This window comes from Heterodontus francisci, chromosome 17 (genome assembly GCF_036365525.1).
Source record: "Heterodontus francisci isolate sHetFra1 chromosome 17, sHetFra1.hap1, whole genome shotgun sequence".
Taxonomy (NCBI): domain Eukaryota; kingdom Metazoa; phylum Chordata; class Chondrichthyes; order Heterodontiformes; family Heterodontidae; genus Heterodontus; species Heterodontus francisci.
In genome coordinates, this window is record NC_090387.1 from 4,342,621 (window position 1) to 4,360,518 (window position 17,898).

Here is a 17,898-nt window from a genome sequence, read left to right on the forward strand (position 1 = left end):
AACCACCCTCTGGGTGAAATTTTTTTTCCTCAAATCCACTCTAAACCTCCTGCCCCTTACCTTGAATCTACGTCACTGGTTATTGACACCTCTGCTAAGGGAAAAAGTTTCTTCCTATCTAAGCTATCGATGCCCCTCAACTTTGTATACCTCAATCAGGTCCCCCCTCAGCCTTCGCTGCTCTAAGGAAAGCAACCCTAGCCTTTTCAGTCTCTCTTCATAGCTGAAATGCTCCAGCCCAGGCAACATCCTGATGAATCTCCTCCGCACCCTCTCCAGTGCAATCACATCCTTCCTATAGTGTGGTGACCAGAACTGTACACAGTACTCCAGCTGTGGCCTAACTAGTGTTTTATACAGCTCCATCATAACCTCCCTGCTCTTATATTCTATGCCTCGGCTAATAAAGGCAAGTATCCCATTATGCCTTCCTAACCACCTTATCTACCTGTGCTGCTGCCTTCAGTGATCTATGGACAAGTACACCAAGGTCCCTATGACCCTCTGTACTTCCTAGGGACCTACCATCCATTGTATATTCCCTTGCCTTGTTAGTCCTCCCAAAATGCATCGCGTCACACTTCTCAGGGTTAAATTCCATTTGCCATTGTTCCGCCCATCTATCATCCTGTAATAAGGCTTTCCTCTCCTTACTATTTACGACACCAATTTTCGTGTCATTCGCGAGCTTACTGATCATACCTCCTATATTGACGCCTAAATCATTAATGTACACTACAAACAGCAAGGGTCCCAGCACTAATCCCTGCGGTACACCACTGGTCACAGGCTTCCACTCGCAAAAACAACCCTCCACCATTACCCTCTGCCTCCTGCCACTAAGCCAATTTTGGATCCAATTTGCCAAATTGCCCTGGATCCCATGGGCTCTTACCTTCTTAACCAATCTCCCATGCAGGACCTTATCAAAAGCCTTACTGAAGTCCATGTAGACTACATCACCTGCTTTACCCTCATCTACATATCTAGTCACCTACTCAAAAAACTCAATCAAATTAGTTAGACACAATCTCCCCCTGACAAAGCCATGCTGACTATCCCTGATTATCCCTGCCTCTCCAAGTGAAGATTAATCCCGTCCCTCAGAATTTTTTCCAATAGTTTCCCTGCCACTGATGTTAGACTCACTGGTCTGTAATTACGTTGGTTTATCCCTACTACCCTTCTTGAATAATGGTACCACATTCGCTGTCCTCTAATCCTCTGGTACCTCTCCTGTGGCCAGAGAGGATTTGAAAATTTGTGTCAGAGTCCCTGCAATCTCCTCCCTTACCTCATATAACAGCCTGGGATACATCTCATCTGGGCCTGGGGATTTATCCACTTTTAAGCCTGCTGAAACAGCTAATACCTCCTCCCTTTCAATGCTAATATGTTCAAGTATATCGCAATCCCCCTCCCTGATCTCTACTCCTACATCGTCCTTTTCCATAGTGAAGGCAGATGAAAAGTAATCATTTAAAACCTCACCCATGTCCTCCAGCTCCACACACAGATTGCCACTTTGGTCCCTAATGGGCCCTACTCTTTCCCTGTTTATCCTCTTGCTCTTAATATACTTACAAAACACCTTAGGATTTTCCTTTATCTTGCCCGCCAGTGTTTTTTCACGTCCCCTCTTCGCTCTCCTAATTACTTTCTTTTTAAGTACCCCCCCCCCACCCCCTATACTCCTCTAGGGCCTCCACGGTTTTCAGCACTCTGAATCTGCTCTAAGCCTTTTCTTTTTAAACTGATCCAATCCTCTATATCCCTTGACATCCAGGGTTCCCTGGACTTGTTGGTCCTACCCTTCACCTTAATGGGTACATGTTGGCTCTGAACTCTCACTATTTCCTCTTTGAATGACTCCCACTGATCTGATGTAGACTTTCCTACAAGTAGCTGCTCCCAGTCCACTTTGGCCAGATCTTTTTTTATCATATTGAAATCACCCTTCTCCCAATTCAGTACCTTTATTTTCGGTCCATCTTTGTCCTTTTCCGTAACTATCTTAAATCTTGCAGTGTTATGGTCACTGTCCCCGAAATACTCTCCCACTGACACTTCTACCACTTGTCCGGCTTCATTCCCTAGGATTAGGTCCAGTACTGCCCCTTCTCTTGTAGGACTATCTACATACTGGCTCAAAAAGCTCTCCTGTATGCATTTTAAGAATTCCGCCCCCTTTAAGCCTTTTGCACTAAGACTATCCCAGTTGATATTGGGGAAGTTGAAATCCCCTATTATTTTTACAGGAATAGTATTACTGTAGGGTTTTGATAGAGTAAATAGGTAGAAAGAGTTTTCACAGGGGAAGGGTCAGTAACCAGAGGACACAGATTTAAGTAAGCCAGAGGGGAGAGAAGAATTATTTTCTTTAAAGCAGAGTTACGATCTGGAACTCACTGCCTGAAAGGGCAGTGGAAGCAAATTCAGTAACTTTCAAAAGCGAATTGTATAAATACTTGAAAACAGCTATGGGAATAGAGCAGTCGGACTAATTTGATAGCTCTTTCAAAGAGCTGGCACAGGAACGATGGGCTGAGTAGCCTCTTCCTGTGCTGAATGATTCTTCTGGGCTCCATGCAAGTCAGTGGGAGGGACTGTAACTACTCCCTGGTGTCTATCTAATGACAGCAGTGAAGCTATCTTGCTGTGAGGGGGAAGAAACATCACTGAGAGCCTAAATTACACACCACTCCTCACAGGAGTCAAAAAATATCAATAATCCCCAGAGTCAACTGCACAGAGAAGGAAACATTCATTTTTTTTTACCTAAAGTTATTGAAAGAATGGCATCTTCTAATTTGTTCCACTGTATGTAGATCAGTGCATCCTGAAGGCAACCATTTAATCAATATATTAATTAGCACTACAAATAATTGCAATCAAACAAGCAGCAGCTGTAGTTTAATTACAGAGGGAGATAGCAGAGGGCAGATAAACATTGACTCCCACTTCCAGTCTCGTCCCAGCACCAGGAGTAAATAACGGCTTCCGTCAATTAGCGTGTACGGCAAATTGGAGTAACAGATCCCAACCTCACTGTCCGTCCCCGTCCTCAGTGAAAAGCCATATGAGAAATCACAATACTGCAAGCCTCACTACGAAAACAAAAATCACTCAACAGAACGATTGGGAAAATAATCACGTCTCCAATTTTACTTCCTGCAGTTGTGGACTCTTGGAGGACAGGTGCCCTCCAGCAGCTCAACCATGTGGCTATTCTAGCTAGTGTCAGTGAGCTATTTGACTGTAGAGGGCATCACAGCCAAGCCCGAATCCAGCAACCACATACAGACATTTACAAGGAGGGGTTAAAGGATAGGAAAAAGTAGGGTCCTAGCTCAACCCCTCAATCATCAAGCCAAGGTGCAGCTCCCCCACTGCTGCACAAGCAGAACCACAGATTCAGACCTGGAACCTTCCTAGTCTGTGCAGCTCATTGGCAGGATATGACTAGTGTGTCCCGTAAGCATCTGTGTTGGGGCCTCAACTATTCACTGTTAATTAATGACTTAGTTGATGGGATAGAAAGCCATATATCCAAATTTACCAATGACACAAAGACAGAGGACATTGTAAGCAGTGTAGATGGAAACTTAAAATTGGGATATTAATAGATTAAGTGAATGGGAAAAACTGTGGCAAATGAATTTCAGTGTCAGAAAATGAGAGATCATCAACTTTGGACTTAATAAGGATAGAACATGGTACTTTCTAAACAGTGAAAAGCTAGAAACAGTAAATATCCAAAGAGACTTGGGGGTCTAGGTACATAGATTACAATGTCACAGACAGGTTCAAAAAATAATGGAAAAGGCTTCTTTACCTAGAGGACTAGAATACAAGGGGGTAGAAGGCATGCTTCAGCTGTACAAATCCTTGGTTAGATCACACCAGGAGTTACTGGGAGCAGTTCTGGGCACCACACCTTAGGAAGGATATATTGGCCTTGGAGGGAATGCAGTGTAGATTTACTAGAATGACACATGGACGCCAAGGGTTAAATTACAAAGAGGAATTACACAACTAGAGTTGTATTCCGTGAAATTTAGAAGGTTAAGGGGTGATTTGATCAACATTTTCAAAATATTAAGGGGTGCCGATAGGGTAAATAGAGAAACTATTTCTGCAGGTCAGGGACCAAGGGGCTTATTCTAAAAATTAGAACCAGACCTTTCAGGAGTGAAATTAGGGAACACTTCAGCATGCAAAGGGTGACAGAAGTTTAGAACTCTCTCCCGCAAACAACTGATGCTACATTAATAGTTACTTTTAAATCTGAGATTGCTAGATCGTTAGAGAGATATTAAGGGTTATGGGACAAACGTCAGTATATGGAGTTAAGTCACAGATCAGTCACAATCTCACTGAATGGCGGCGAACAGGCTCCATGACCACCTCCTGTTCCTGTTTCCACACACCAGCTGGCATGGGGAAGTGAGGAAAGTAGGGGGCAGGAGGGGGTGTTAATTGTTATTTTGTCGTTCAGGGGATGTCAGCATCACAGGTAAGACCAGTATCATCCCTAATTGCCCTTGGGAAGGTGGTGGTGAGCTGCCTTCCTGAACCGCTGCAGTCCATGTGGTGTAGGTACTCGGGGGAGACACTGGTGCAGTGGTAATGTTACTGGAATAATCCAGAGGCCCAGGCTAATGCCCTGGGGACATGGGTGCAGATCCTAACACGGTTCAAATCCCACCATGGCAGCTAGTGGAATTTAAATTCAATTAATTAAAAAATCTGGAATTAAAAAAAGCTAGTCTCAGTAATTGTGCCATGAAACTATCGATTGTTGTAAAAACCCATTTGCTTCACTAATGTCCTTTAGGGAAGGAAATCTGCTGTCCTTACCTGGTCTGACCTACATGTGACTCCAGACCCACAGCAATGTGGTTGATTCTTACGTGCCCTCTGAAATGGCCTAGCAAGCCACTCAGTTGTCAAGGGCAATTAGGGATGGGCAACAAATGCTGACCTTGCCAGCGACACCCACATCCCATGAAAGATTAAAAAAGTGCTGTTAGGGAGGGAGTTCCAGGATTTTGACCCAGCGACAGTGAAGGAACGGCGATATAGTTCCAAGTCAGGATGGTGTGTGACTTGGAGGGGAACTTGCAGGTGGTGGTGTTCCCAAGGTGGTAGAGGTCATGGGTTTGGAAGGTGCTGTCTAAGGAGGCTTGGTGAGTTGCTGCAGTGCATCATGTAGATGGTACACACTGCTGTCGCTGTGCATCGGTGGTGGAGGGTGAATGTTTGTGGATGGGGTGCCAATCAAGTAGACTGCTTTGTCCTGGATGGTGTCGAGCTTGCGTGTTGTTGGAGCTGCACCCATCCAGGCAAGGAGAGTATTCCATCATACTCCTGACTTGTGCCTTGTAGATGGTGGACAGGCTTTGGGGAGTCAGGTGGTGAGTTACTCGCCTCAGGATTCCTAGCCTCTGACCTGCTCTTGTAGCCACAGTATTTATATGGCTGTTCCAGTTCAGTTTCTGGTCAATGGTAACCCCCAGGCCACTATATCACCGCTCCTTCAATGTCGCTGGGTCAAAATGCTGGAACTCCCTCCCTAACAGGAGTGGAGGATTCAAGCAATGGTAATAACACAATGTCAAGGGGAGGTGGTTAGATTCTCTCTTGTTTGAAATGATCATTGCCTGGCACTTGTGTGGCATGAATGTTGCTCTCCACTTATCAGCACAAGCCTTAATTTTGCCCTGGTCTTGCTGCATGATGACAGACTGCTTCAGCTCGGAGCAGTTGCGAATGGTGAACACTGTGCAATCAGCAGACATCTCCACTTCTATCTTATGATGGAGGGAAGGTCATTGATGGTTGGGCCTAGGACACTATCCTGAACTCCTGCAGGGATGTCCTGGGACTGAGATGATTAGCATCAAACAACGACAACCATCTTTCTTTCTGCTAGGTATGACTCCAACCAGAGAGTTTTCCCCAATTCTCACTGACTCCAGTTTTGCTAGGGCTCCTTGATGCCACATTCAGTCAAATGCTGCCTTGATGTCAAGGGCAATCACTCTCACCTCGAGTTCAGCTCTTTAGTCCATGTTTGGACCAAGGCTGTAATGAGGTCAGGAGCTGAGTGGCCCTGGCAGAACCCAAACTGAGCATCACTGAGCAGGTTATTATTGTGCAAGTGCCGCTTGATAGCACTGTCAGCGACACCTTCCATCACTGAGTAAACTGATGGGACAACATTTCGCCAGATTGGATTTGTCCTGCTTTTTGTGGATAGGACATACCTGGGAAATGTCCCACATTGCCAGGTAGATGCCAGTGTTGTAGCTGTACTGGAACAGCTTGTCTAGGGGAGTGGCTAGTTCTGGAGCACAGCTCTTCAGTACTATTGCCGCAATGTTGCCAGGGCCCATGGCCTTTGCACTATCCAGTGCCTTCAGCTATTTCTCGATATCACGTGGAGTGAATCGAATTGTCTGAAGACTGGCACCTTTGATGCTGGGGACCTCAGGAAGTGGCTGAGATGGATCATCCACTCGGCACTTCTGGCTGACGATGGCTGCAAACGCTTCAGCCTTGTGTTTTGCACTGATGTGCTGGGCTCCCCCATCACTGAGGATGGGAATATTTGTGGAACCTCCTCCTCCACTTAGTAGTTTAATGGTCCACCACCATTCACGACTGGATTTGGCAGGACTGCAGAGCTTTGATCTGATCCATTAGTTATGGGATTGCTTAGCTCTGTCTATTGCATGTTGCTTCCACTGTTTGTACAGGAAGTCAAAACACAATGCTAGAGATCTCTGGTTGGTGGCAAACCCTGGGGTAATTCTGACATTCCCTCGTACCCTGTCCTGCCACTGCCGAAACTACAGTCCATTAGGTGTCAGAGCTAATGTGTTACTCATAAAGTCATCATTGGCGTATTTTAATACAGTCCCCACCACTTACAGCATGTCCATACGCGCACGATGGAACAATTTACAGATTTCATGGCAGGTGAGCCCCCCAAATAACAGCAGTTCCAACACATTTAATAAAACCTAAGTGTCAGGAATATCAGCAAGTTCCACGGACTAGAGAACATTGTGACACGTGTAAGCTACTTTGACTTGAAAGTCACTGGTCAATTCCTGAACTGCTGTTTGTGAATGTCTTTCAGAAATTAACATTTAATAAGCGGGTGATTCAAAAAGTAAAAGGTAAGCACAGCCTGAGAGCACAGAAGGAAGCCATTCAGCCCACTGAGTCTGTGCTAGCTCTTTGGTAGAGCTACTCAATTAGTCCCAATCCCCTTGCTCTTTCTCCACAGCCCTACAAATTTTTCCCATTCAAGTATCTATACATTTCCTTTTGAAAATTACTACTGAATCTACTGAAGGCAGTACATTCCAGAGCACAATTTGCTGCATAAAAACAATTACCACCCCCTTCTCCCCCATTGGAATTCTTCTGCAATTACCAAAAATCTGAGTCCTCTGGTCTGAAAGTCTCAAGTTCTCCAAAGGTAATCAATTATATTCTTTTTAAAAAACTGATGTGCATTAAACCACTGTTACAGGTTGAATGGGAGTGGGCAGCTGCGTGAACTACCCAAAATAGCTGGCCCCCTCAATACGTCATACAGTGCCTTTGTATTTCACACCTATGGTGGCAGCAACGCCATTTGTCCGATACAGGCACCAGGTGTCAGGGTCAGTGGGGATGGTGTAGGTACTGGGACAGTGCAGACCGAGAGCAGTGACAGCATTGGAATGATATGATCAAGCTCTAGGACTTCAATCATCCTAGGAAGAGGGTGCTGGGATGGGACAATAAAAGCAATTTGCCTTTAAAGTGACTTTACTGCAGTAAAACATGCCAAGGCACTTCACAGGAGCACTCAGACAAACCTTTACATATAAGGGGACAGGTGACCAAAAGTTTGAACAGAGATAGGTTTTGAGAGAGAGACAGAGCTTTAGGGAGGGGTCTTCAGAGTTTAGGGTCCAGGCAGCTAAAGGCACAGCCGCCAATGGTGGAGTGATTAAGATCAGGGTTGCACAAGAGGCCAGACCTGGAGGATTACAGAGATAGGGAGGTGCAATGCCATGAAGGGATTTCAACACAAGGATAAGTATAAATTGAGGTAGTCAGTCTGGGTGTCAATGTAGGTCAGGAACAGGGTGAACTAAGAGAGGGAATATAGGAGAATTTTGGAAAAGCACAAGAGATAGAAAGTGCCTTACGTCCCCATCCACACTGCGTAACTCTCCGGGAGCTTGGGTACAAACAGCAGTGACTTGCCAGTAGCAACTTCCACGGCACCATAGCAATCAGCCTCGGTCACTCCAAATGTCCAGTGGAAGTAAGATTCCTGCAACAAGAAACAAGCTTACTGTTAAACAGCTATCCACTTAGCCCCACTCCCCTCAGCTCTTTTCCGACAGACCTGCAAATCTTACACCTTCAGATATTTCTCCAATTCCCTTTTGAAAGTTACTACTGAATCGGCTTCCACTGCCCTTTCAGGCAGCGCGTTCCAGATCACAACAACTCACTGAGTAAAAAAATTCTCATCTATACTCATTCCAGATACCAATAGCTGAAATTCAGTGAACCATATCAAAGGCCTCAATGTAAAATACTGTCACAGCTACCTTTTTTCACTGGTAGCATGTGAGAATGCATAAACAATTAGGCAACGTATATCAACTACCAGCTCCTTTCCTACTGCAGATTCAACAGTTGTATGGCAGGTCACAGTGGGGAATCCCCTTTCACCACTTGTGCTCAGAGTCAGCTCCAACTCCGCAGTCTCTTCCTCTGGGGCAAGACCCCAGTCCCTTACCCCCCAATCGCACCCTGGGCTCCCCTCCCCTGGGGTGCAGACTCTGCAGGCTCCACTCTCTCAGGGAAGGATGCTCTGGTCTGTTTCACATCAGCTAGTTTTATTTTGTAATAAAAGCAAAATACTGCAGATGCTGGAAATCTGAAATAAAAACAAGAAATGCTGGAAATACTCAGCAGGTCTGGCAGCATCTGTGGAGAGAGAAACAGAGTTAACGTTTCAGGTCAGTGACCCTTCATCAGAACTGGCAGATATTAGTAATAGGTTTTAAGCAAGTCAAGTGGGGATGGGGCAAGAGATAACAAAAGAGAAGGTATCGATAGGACAAGGTCAGAAAATAACAGACCAGAAGGTCATGGAGCAAAGGCAAGCAATATGTTAATGGTGTGCTGAAAGACAAAGCATTAGTACAGAGAGGGTGTTAATTGACAGAAAACCGAACAGCCAGAAGCACAAACATGAAAAAAAAGTGGGTAGGCACAGTGGAAACAAACTAAAATAAAACAAATAAAAAGTAAAAATAAATAAAAATAAAAAGGGGGGCCAGTCATGCTCTGAATTTATTGAACTCATTGTTCAGTCCGGCAGGCTGTAACGTGCCTAATCAGTAAATGAAGTGCTATTCCTCGAGCTTGTGTTGATGTTCACTGGAACACTGCAGAAATCCCAGGAGAGAGATGTGAGCATGAGAGCAGGGGGGGGGAGTGTTGAAATGGCAAGCAACCGGAAGCTCAGGGTCCTGCTTTCAGACTGAGCGGAGGTATTCCACAAAGCGATCACCCAGTCTGCGTTTGGTCTCGCCAATGTATCGGAAACCACATTGTGAGCAGCGAATACATTATACTATATTGAAAGTACAAGCAAATCGCTGCTTCACCTGGAAGGAGTGTTTGGGGCCTTGGATAGTGAGGAGAGAGGAGGTAAATGGGCAGGTATTACACCTCCTGCAATTGCAGGGGAAGGTGCCGTGGGAAGGGGACGAGATGGTGGGGGTAATGGAAGAGTGGATTCGGCTGTCGTTGAGGGAACGATGCTTTCGGAACACTGACAGGGAAGGGGAGGGGAAGATGATTTTGGTAGTGGCATCACGCTGGAGGTGGCGGAAATGGCGGAGGATGATCCTTTGGATGTGGAGGCTGGTGGGGTGGAAAGTGAGGTAAAGGGGAACCCTTTCGCAGTTCTGGAAGGGAGGGGACGGGGTGAGGGTAGAGGTGCGGGAAATGGGCCGGACACAGTCGAGGGCCCTCTCAACCACAGTGGGGGGAATCCTCGGTTGAGGAAAAAGGAAGACATATCAGAAGCGCTGTTGTGGAAGGTAACATCAGAGCAGATGGGTCGGAGACAGAAAAACTGGGAGAATGTTTTATTTTGTAACTAGCTGTTTATAAATGGCTACACGTCGACTGGGGTTTTTTACGGCTGCTCTTTTTTGTGGGTGGGGGGCATGTAAGAAGCACTGCCAAGGTGAACCAAGAGTGAGCAAACCCCCAGACTCTCTCCAGGCTGAGTGGGAAGAAACGTGAGTTTCTGTGGCGAATGCAAGGATGTTTGATCGAAGTTAGGGATTCTGAACAGAACTAAAAGTTGATGAGGATAAATTGTGCAGGGATCTAACTAAAACTTTTAAAATCTTAAAGGGCTTGACAGGCGAGATGCCAAGAAAATGTTTCGCTTTGCTGAGAGATCAAGAATACAGTCTCAGAATAAGCAGTAGGCCATTTAGGACAGAGATGAGGAGAAATTTCTTCACTCAGAGGGTTGTGAATCTGTGGATATCTCTACTCCAGAGAGCTGGTGATGCTCAGTCATGGAGAATATTCTTGACAGAGGTTGACAGATTTTTAGGTACGAAGGAATTAAGGGATATGGGGATATTGGGGGAAGGCGGAATCAAGGTAGATCAGCCTTTACTTATTGAATGTTGAAACAGGCGCAAAGGGTCAAATGGCCTTATCCTGCTCCTATTTCTGACATTCTTATATTTTTTCCATCCACCTGGCCTCAGTTTAACATCTCATCTGACAATGCAGCACCTCCCTCAGTACAGCACTGACAGTGTCAGCCTGGATTACGCACTTGTCTCTGCCGTGGGCCTTAAATGCTTGAGCCTCGGACTCAGACTCAGAGGCTCCAGTGTTACCAACTGAGCCAAACTGGCACTCTCATATGGCAAAGAGGCGGCGAGAGGAGGCAATAGGCACAGTGGAATCATGTTCTAAAATCTTCCCCAGCCATGGTGGTGAAGCCTACACAATCAAATCCAGACAAGGTGGTAGCAGCTCGTGACTGAGTTCAGACAAAGTGTGGGAACTCGGGGCAGCAAGGAAGGAGGTGCTGCTCTGACCTTTTATAAAAGGTCATCAGTCTGAGAAAGGTGCAGTGGAGACCAGCAACAAGATGAGAGTGCTGAAGCTCGGAAGCATTAAATGAGGTGAGCAGGCAGCTAGAGCGACGGATTAGTAAAAAGCAGGCCTGTGAGGGGGGCAGAGACAGAATGGCGGACACTGTGTGGGTTCAGAGCTGACCAACAGCATTCTAAAGAAAACTAAGTGCGACATCACTGGCAATCAGGTAAGTGATTGGTTGTGAGTTTTTTCCCTTTTTACTTTTATTGTCTCTCCTCTCTCAAAACGCAGGTATTTATTAGTAGTAGCAAGGTTTATTATCTAATATAGAGGAATGGCAGGGCTGCTCCGACCGCTGGACTGCACATCCGATGCTACGTGGGAACTCTAGGACACTTCCCATCTCCTGGATAACTATACGTGCATGAAGTGTCATCAGTTGCAGCAGCTTGTGCTCCTGGTTTCAGAACTTGAGCAACAGCTGGTGTCACTACGGTACACCCGTGACGTTCAACACAAACATACTAATTAGGAGAAGTAGGCCATGTGGCCCTTCGAGTCTGCTCCACCATTTAATAAGATTATGGCTTATCTGCTTGTGTTTCGAATTCCACACTTCCATCTACCCCAATAACCCTCGATTTCCTTGCCGAACGAGAATCTATCTCCGCCTTAAAAATATTCAATGATCCTGTCTCTACCACCTTCTGAGGCAGAGCGTTCCGAAGTTGCATAACCCTCAGAAAAAAATTCTCCTCATCCCTGTCCTAAAAGGGCGACCTCTAATTTTAAAACAGTGCCCCCTAGTTCTGGACTCACAGACTAGAGGAAGCATCCTCTCCACATTCACTCTGTCAAGACCATTCAGGATCTTATAAACTTCAATCAAGTCTCCCCTCATTCTTTTAAACTCCAGTGAAAACAAGCCCAGTCTGTCCAACCTTTCCTCATAAGACAAGCTGCTCATTCCAGGTGTCAATCTCGTAAACCTCCTCTGAACCGCCTCCAACGCATTTACATCCTTCCTTAAGTAAGTAGTCCAAAACTGCACACAGTATTCAAGATGTGGTCGCACCAATGCCCTGTATAACTGAATAACATCCTTACTTTTATTTTCAATTCCTCTTGTAATAAAGGATTCCATTAGCCTTCTTTATTACCTGCTGTACCTGCATACTAACTTTTTGTGACACCCGATAGAGAGCTTTGTGGATAACGTGTGTATAGATGAGGTCACCCTGCAGCTTAAGTGTATGTAGGGAATGGGTGACCACCAGGCAGGTAGTGCAGGAGCCCAGTGTGCGTCTCACTCTCGCCAATATTCAAGTCTGAACACTGAGGAAAGTGCTGGCTCATCTGGGGAGTGAAGCCAGAGCTTAGTCCATGGCACCATGAGTGGCTCAGATGCACAGGGGGCAAAAAGACAACTGGAAGAGAAATAGTGATAGGAAATTCGATAGTTAGTGAACTAGACAGGTGTTTCTGTGGCCACAGATGTAAATACAGAACGGTGTGTTGCGTCCTGGTGCTAGGGTCAAGGATGTCACTAATGGCTGCAGAACCCTAAGTGGGGAGGATGAACAGCCAGCAGTACAAATGAAAGGAAGTTATGTTAAACTTGCATAGAACACTGGTTCGGCCTCAAGTGGAGTATTGTGTCCAGTTCTGGGTGCCACACTATAGGAAAGATGTGAAGGCATTAGGGAGAATGCAGAAATGATGCACGGGAATGATTCCAGGGATGAGGAACTTCAGTTACATGGATAGATTAGAGAAGTTGGGACCTTTTTTTGGAGAAAAGAAGGTTGAGAAGAGATTTGATAGGTGTTCAAAATCATGAGGGGTCTGAACAGGTTTGATAGGGAAAATCTGACGATTGGTGGAGGGATCAAGAAGAGGGTACAGATTTAAGGTAATTAGCAAAAGAAGCAATAGTGAAATGAGAAAAAAAAAACTTTCATGCAGTGAATGTTTAGAGTCTGGAATGCACTGCCTGACAGTGGTGGAGGCAGGTTCAGTCGAGGCATTCAAGAGGGAATTGGATGGCTACCATAAAAGGAAGAACGTGCAGGGCTACGGGGAGGTCGGGGAATGGTACTAGGTAAATTGCTCTTTCGGAGAGCCGGTGCAGACACAACAGGCCGAATGGCCACCCTCTGTGCTGTAACAATTCTATGAGATGCAGTGGCTCATTTGCTCTCATTACTGCAACATCAGTGCAGTTAGTGCTCATTTCTGCAGAGCAGCTATGGACACTAGGCAACTGCTGACAGTAATTAAATGCAGAATTCACTACCTGCTTACCCTGCACAGCGATACAACTTTATAACAATGCTTGCTGATTTAATTACTTGAGCTGTCCCAAACAGAAGGAATGGATTCAACTTTTTTCTAACTATTAGATTAATTATCCAACCCAGTGTGGGCCTACATAGAAAGGTCATATTTCACTTCCTGCACTTAACAGGTAGGTTTGTTTCGAATGCATTAAACAGATTGCTTCTAAATATCTTTAGTCAAACGTAACCCTTTATACAGAATTGGATGAGTTGCATTGTTCCTTTAACCCATTCGTGATATTGCTGTCTGTACTGTATATACAGTTCTGACAGATGCAGTGAATCTAGACATCACCCAATGTGTAACCCCAATGCCTGCATCCATAAAGAACAGAATAATCGTTTCTATTGAACACTTAACTTCCTGTTAACTGTGATATAGATATATACATATCTATGTATGTTTCAAATGGGAAGAATGAGGATAAAATTTTAAAGACTGAGGGTGATTGCATTAAAGACAGGAAACTAAATTCGTTCAGGAACGTCCTGTATCTTTGAAAAAGCCTTCGCTTCGTATCTGAGTCTTTCAATGCTGCACATAATGCAAGCACAGGTCCCGGGCAGAATGGAGATGATTGGGTAATTGCACTGTCAATCATGCGTCAAGCCCGCACTACTGGGATAATTTATATTATATAACTATCCTCCACTCACTGCAGTCTTCTGGAGGAATCATCTTGCTTTTATCAGGAGACATTGCTGTAGTTTCAGTGGAGTTCTGTTTGCTGTAGATCATTCTTTTGGGCCTCCTTATCTCGAGAGACAATGGATATGCGCCTGGAGGTGGTCAGTGGTTTGTGAAGCAGCGCCTGGAGTGGCTATAAAGGCCAATTCTGGAGTGACAGGCTCTTCCACAGGTGCTGCAGAGAAATTTGTTTGTCGGGGCTGTTGCACAGTTGGCTCTCCCCTTGCGCCTCTGTCTTTTTACCTGCCAACTACTAAGTCTCTTTGACTCGCCACAATTTAGCCCTGTCTTTATGGCTGCCCACCAGCTCTGGCGAATGCTGGCAACTGACTCCCACGACTTGTGATCAATGTCACACGATTTCATGTCGCGTTTGCAGACGTGTCTATAGCGGAGACATGGACGGCCGGTGGGTCTGATACTAGTGGCGAGCTCGCTGTACAATGTGTCTTTGGGGATCTTGCCATCTTCCATGCGGCTCACATGGCCAAGCCATCTCAAGCGCCGCTGACTCAGTAGTGTGTATAAGCTGGGGGTGTTGGCCGCTTCAAGGACTTCTGTGTTGGAGATATAGTCCTGCCACCTGATGCCAAGTATTCTCCGAAGGCAGCGAAGATGGAATGAATTGAGACGTCGCTCTTGGCTGGCATACGTTGTCCAGGCCTCGCTGCCGTAGAGCAAGGTACTGAGGACACAGGCCTGATACACTCGGACTTTTGTGTTCCGTGTCAGTGCGCCATTTTCCCACACTCTCTTGGCCAGTCTGGACATAGCAGTGGAAGCCTTACCCATGCGCTTGTTGATTTCTGCATCTCGAGACAGGTTACTGGTGATAGTTGAGCCTAGGTAGGTGAACTCTTGAACCACTTCCAGAGCGTGGTCGCCAATATTGATGGATGGAGCATTTCTGACGTCCTGCCCCATGATGTTCGTTTTCTTGAGGCTGATGGTTAGGCCAAATTCATTGCAGGCAGACGCAAACCTGTCGATGAGACTCTGCAGGCACTCTTCAGTGTGAGTCCAATAACAATGATCATAGAACCTGTTTAATTAGTTGCTGCTGAGTAAATAGACTCATCAGTCCTGACATTAGTCCCTCCCCACCTCCAACTAATTGGCTGACAGTCATGTCAATACTCAACTTTAAATCCCTATTCCTGGCAATGCCCATTTGTCTTGTGTTGCTGTGCCAACAGATCTCTCAGTTCTGATTTATCCATCCAACGAAGCAACAGAACCAATAGCAGCTCATTAGAAACCTCTCACCCACAGTATTCAAATAAGAGAAAGCAACAAGTAATCACAAATAAAACCATGCTGTCTGATTCAGGAGGATCACCCTCTTTATAAACTCAGGATACCAAGTGTAAGTGTATAAATGAGAAATGGGTGATTCATAAAACACTGACATATGCAGAGCACCATTCCCCCTTGGAACATACACGTTTAACCCATAACAATGAGGATTCTCCAAGCTGGTCCGTACAGGTTAAAGCAGCTTTCAACACGATGTGCCAAAGGGCCTGTTTCTGTGCTGTATAACTCTATGACTAACACTGGCTAACCAGATCGCCATGCTCAGCAACCATGCCACTTGAGCCAACACGGGCAGTTCCAAGCCAGCCAATTAGTATCATACAGTGTAATCCACTGGACATTCAGGGGTTTTGATACAACAAGTAGGGAGAAACTATTTCTTCCAGCATGGGGGTCTTTAACCAGAGGTCACAGATTTAAAATAATTGGTAGTTAGAGGGGAAATGAGAATTTGTTTTTATTCTTTCATGGGATGTGGGCATTGCTGGCAAAGCCAGCATTTGTTGCCCATCCCTAATTGCCCTTGACAACTGGGTGGCTTGCTAGGCCATTTCAGAGGACAGTTAAGAGTCAACCACATTGCTGTGGGTCTGGAGTCGCACGGAGGCCAGACCAGATAAGGAAGGCAGATTTCCTTCACTAAAGGAGATTAGTGAAGCAGATAGGTTTTTACAACAATGATAGTATTCATGGCACCATTACTGAGACTAGCTTTCAATTCCAGATGATCAATTAATTTAAATTCCACCAGCTGCTGTAGTGGGATTTGAACCTGTGTCCCAGGGACATTAGTCTGGGCCTCTGGATTACTAGTGCAGTGACATCGTGGTTAAGATCTGGAACTTGAAAGGGTAGTGGAATCAGATTCCACACGAACTTTCAAATGACAATTGGACATGTATTTGGACAGCTAATCTGCACGGTTAATGGGGAAAAATGCTGGGGATTGGGACTGACCAATAGCTCCTTCCAAGAGCTGGCACAAACATGATAAATGGCCTCCTGCTACTCTATTAGATTCGACAGAAGTCTCTCCTGATCGCTGTCCAGTCTGTCTTGCTGGAGGATCAGATACATTCAAATAGCTTGTCTGACCAATATGAATAATGGCCATTCGGGCAGGTCCTTGAGTGACTGAACCCTGCGAGACTGCACCCCCAGTATGAGGTAGCTCATTCAGGAGAAGAAAGACCAAAGCTAGCACCTTAGAGGGATACGTAGAAGGGGTCAGATGAAGGAGGGTGGGAGAAGGCTTATGTGGCACAAAGACTGGCATTGATCTGTTCACCAAGTGGCCAGTTTCTGTGCTGTACATTCTATGCAATTGCATGCCACCTGCATTAACACACCTACCTGTCAACAGACGTCCATTTGTCCCCACACCTGTCCCCTGGAGCATTAGAAATTGTTGCTCACCTGACGGAAGACAATATCAGTATCGGTGCAGTATCGCTGGGTCTGATCACCCCCCTGCAACACCACCACTGCTTTCTTTGGCACCTGTGTGTTCTTACGCAGTTGTTCACAAAGCCGGCGCCTGTTCAGGGCAAAGAGGGCCATAGGCACCCGGAGCGTCGCGTTGCCCAGTGAGAAGGAGGGCCTGAAATACAAGAGAAATGGATTACCAGCTATACTCCAAGAAGCAGCACCAAGTGAGACTTCTTAATAAGCAGAAACCAACTCAACACCTGCCCTTCCTTTCACCCACTCAAACTGTTGACTCTGAGTAGCACTCTCACCTGAGTCAGAAAGTCATGCAGTCCAGAGACTTGAGCACATAATCCAGCTTACACTCCCAGTACAGTACTGAAGGACTGCTGCACTGTCGGAGGCGCCATAGAGTTATACAGCACAGAAACAGGCCCATCGTGTCCGTGCCGGCCATCAAGCACCTATCTATTCTAATCTCATTTTCCAGCACTTGGCCTGTAGCCTTGTATGCTATGGCATTTCAAGTACTCATCTAAATACTTCTTAAATGTTGTGAGGCTTCCTGCCTCCACTACCCCTTCAGGCAGTGTGTTCCAGATTCCAACCACTCTCTGGGTGAATAAATTTTTCCTCAAATCCGCTCTAAACCTCCTGCCCCTTACCTTAAATCTATGCCCCCTGGTTATAGACACCTCTGCAAAGGGAAAAGTTTCTTCCTATCTAACCTATCAATGCCCCTCAATTTTGTTTACCTCAATCATGTCCCCCCTCAGCCTTCTGTGCTCCAAGGAAAACAACCCTAGCCTATCGTCTCTCTTCATAGCTGAAATGCTCCAGCCCAGGCAACATCCTGGTGAATCTCCTCTACACCCTCTCCAGTGCAATCACATCCTTCCTATAATGTGGTGCCCAGAACTGTACACAGTACTCCAGCTGTGGCCTAACTAGCGTTTTATATAGCTC

The 17,898-nt window shown here is 45.8% G+C and overlaps 1 protein-coding gene across 1 annotated transcript in view; it reads right to left on the reverse strand.

The window, feature by feature from the left end:
• pepd (peptidase D) overlaps window positions 1-17,898 on the reverse strand; it is a 180,574-nt gene that overhangs the window by 150,122 nt on the left and 12,554 nt on the right. Inside the window, exons 2-3 of the mRNA XM_068049026.1 lie at window positions 16,921-17,104; window positions 8,214-8,341 (exon numbers count right to left, since the gene is read on the reverse strand). Coding sequence (XP_067905127.1) covers window positions 8,214-8,341; window positions 16,921-17,104 — 312 coding nt within the window. The remainder of the gene's footprint in view (window positions 1-8,213; window positions 8,342-16,920; window positions 17,105-17,898) is intronic.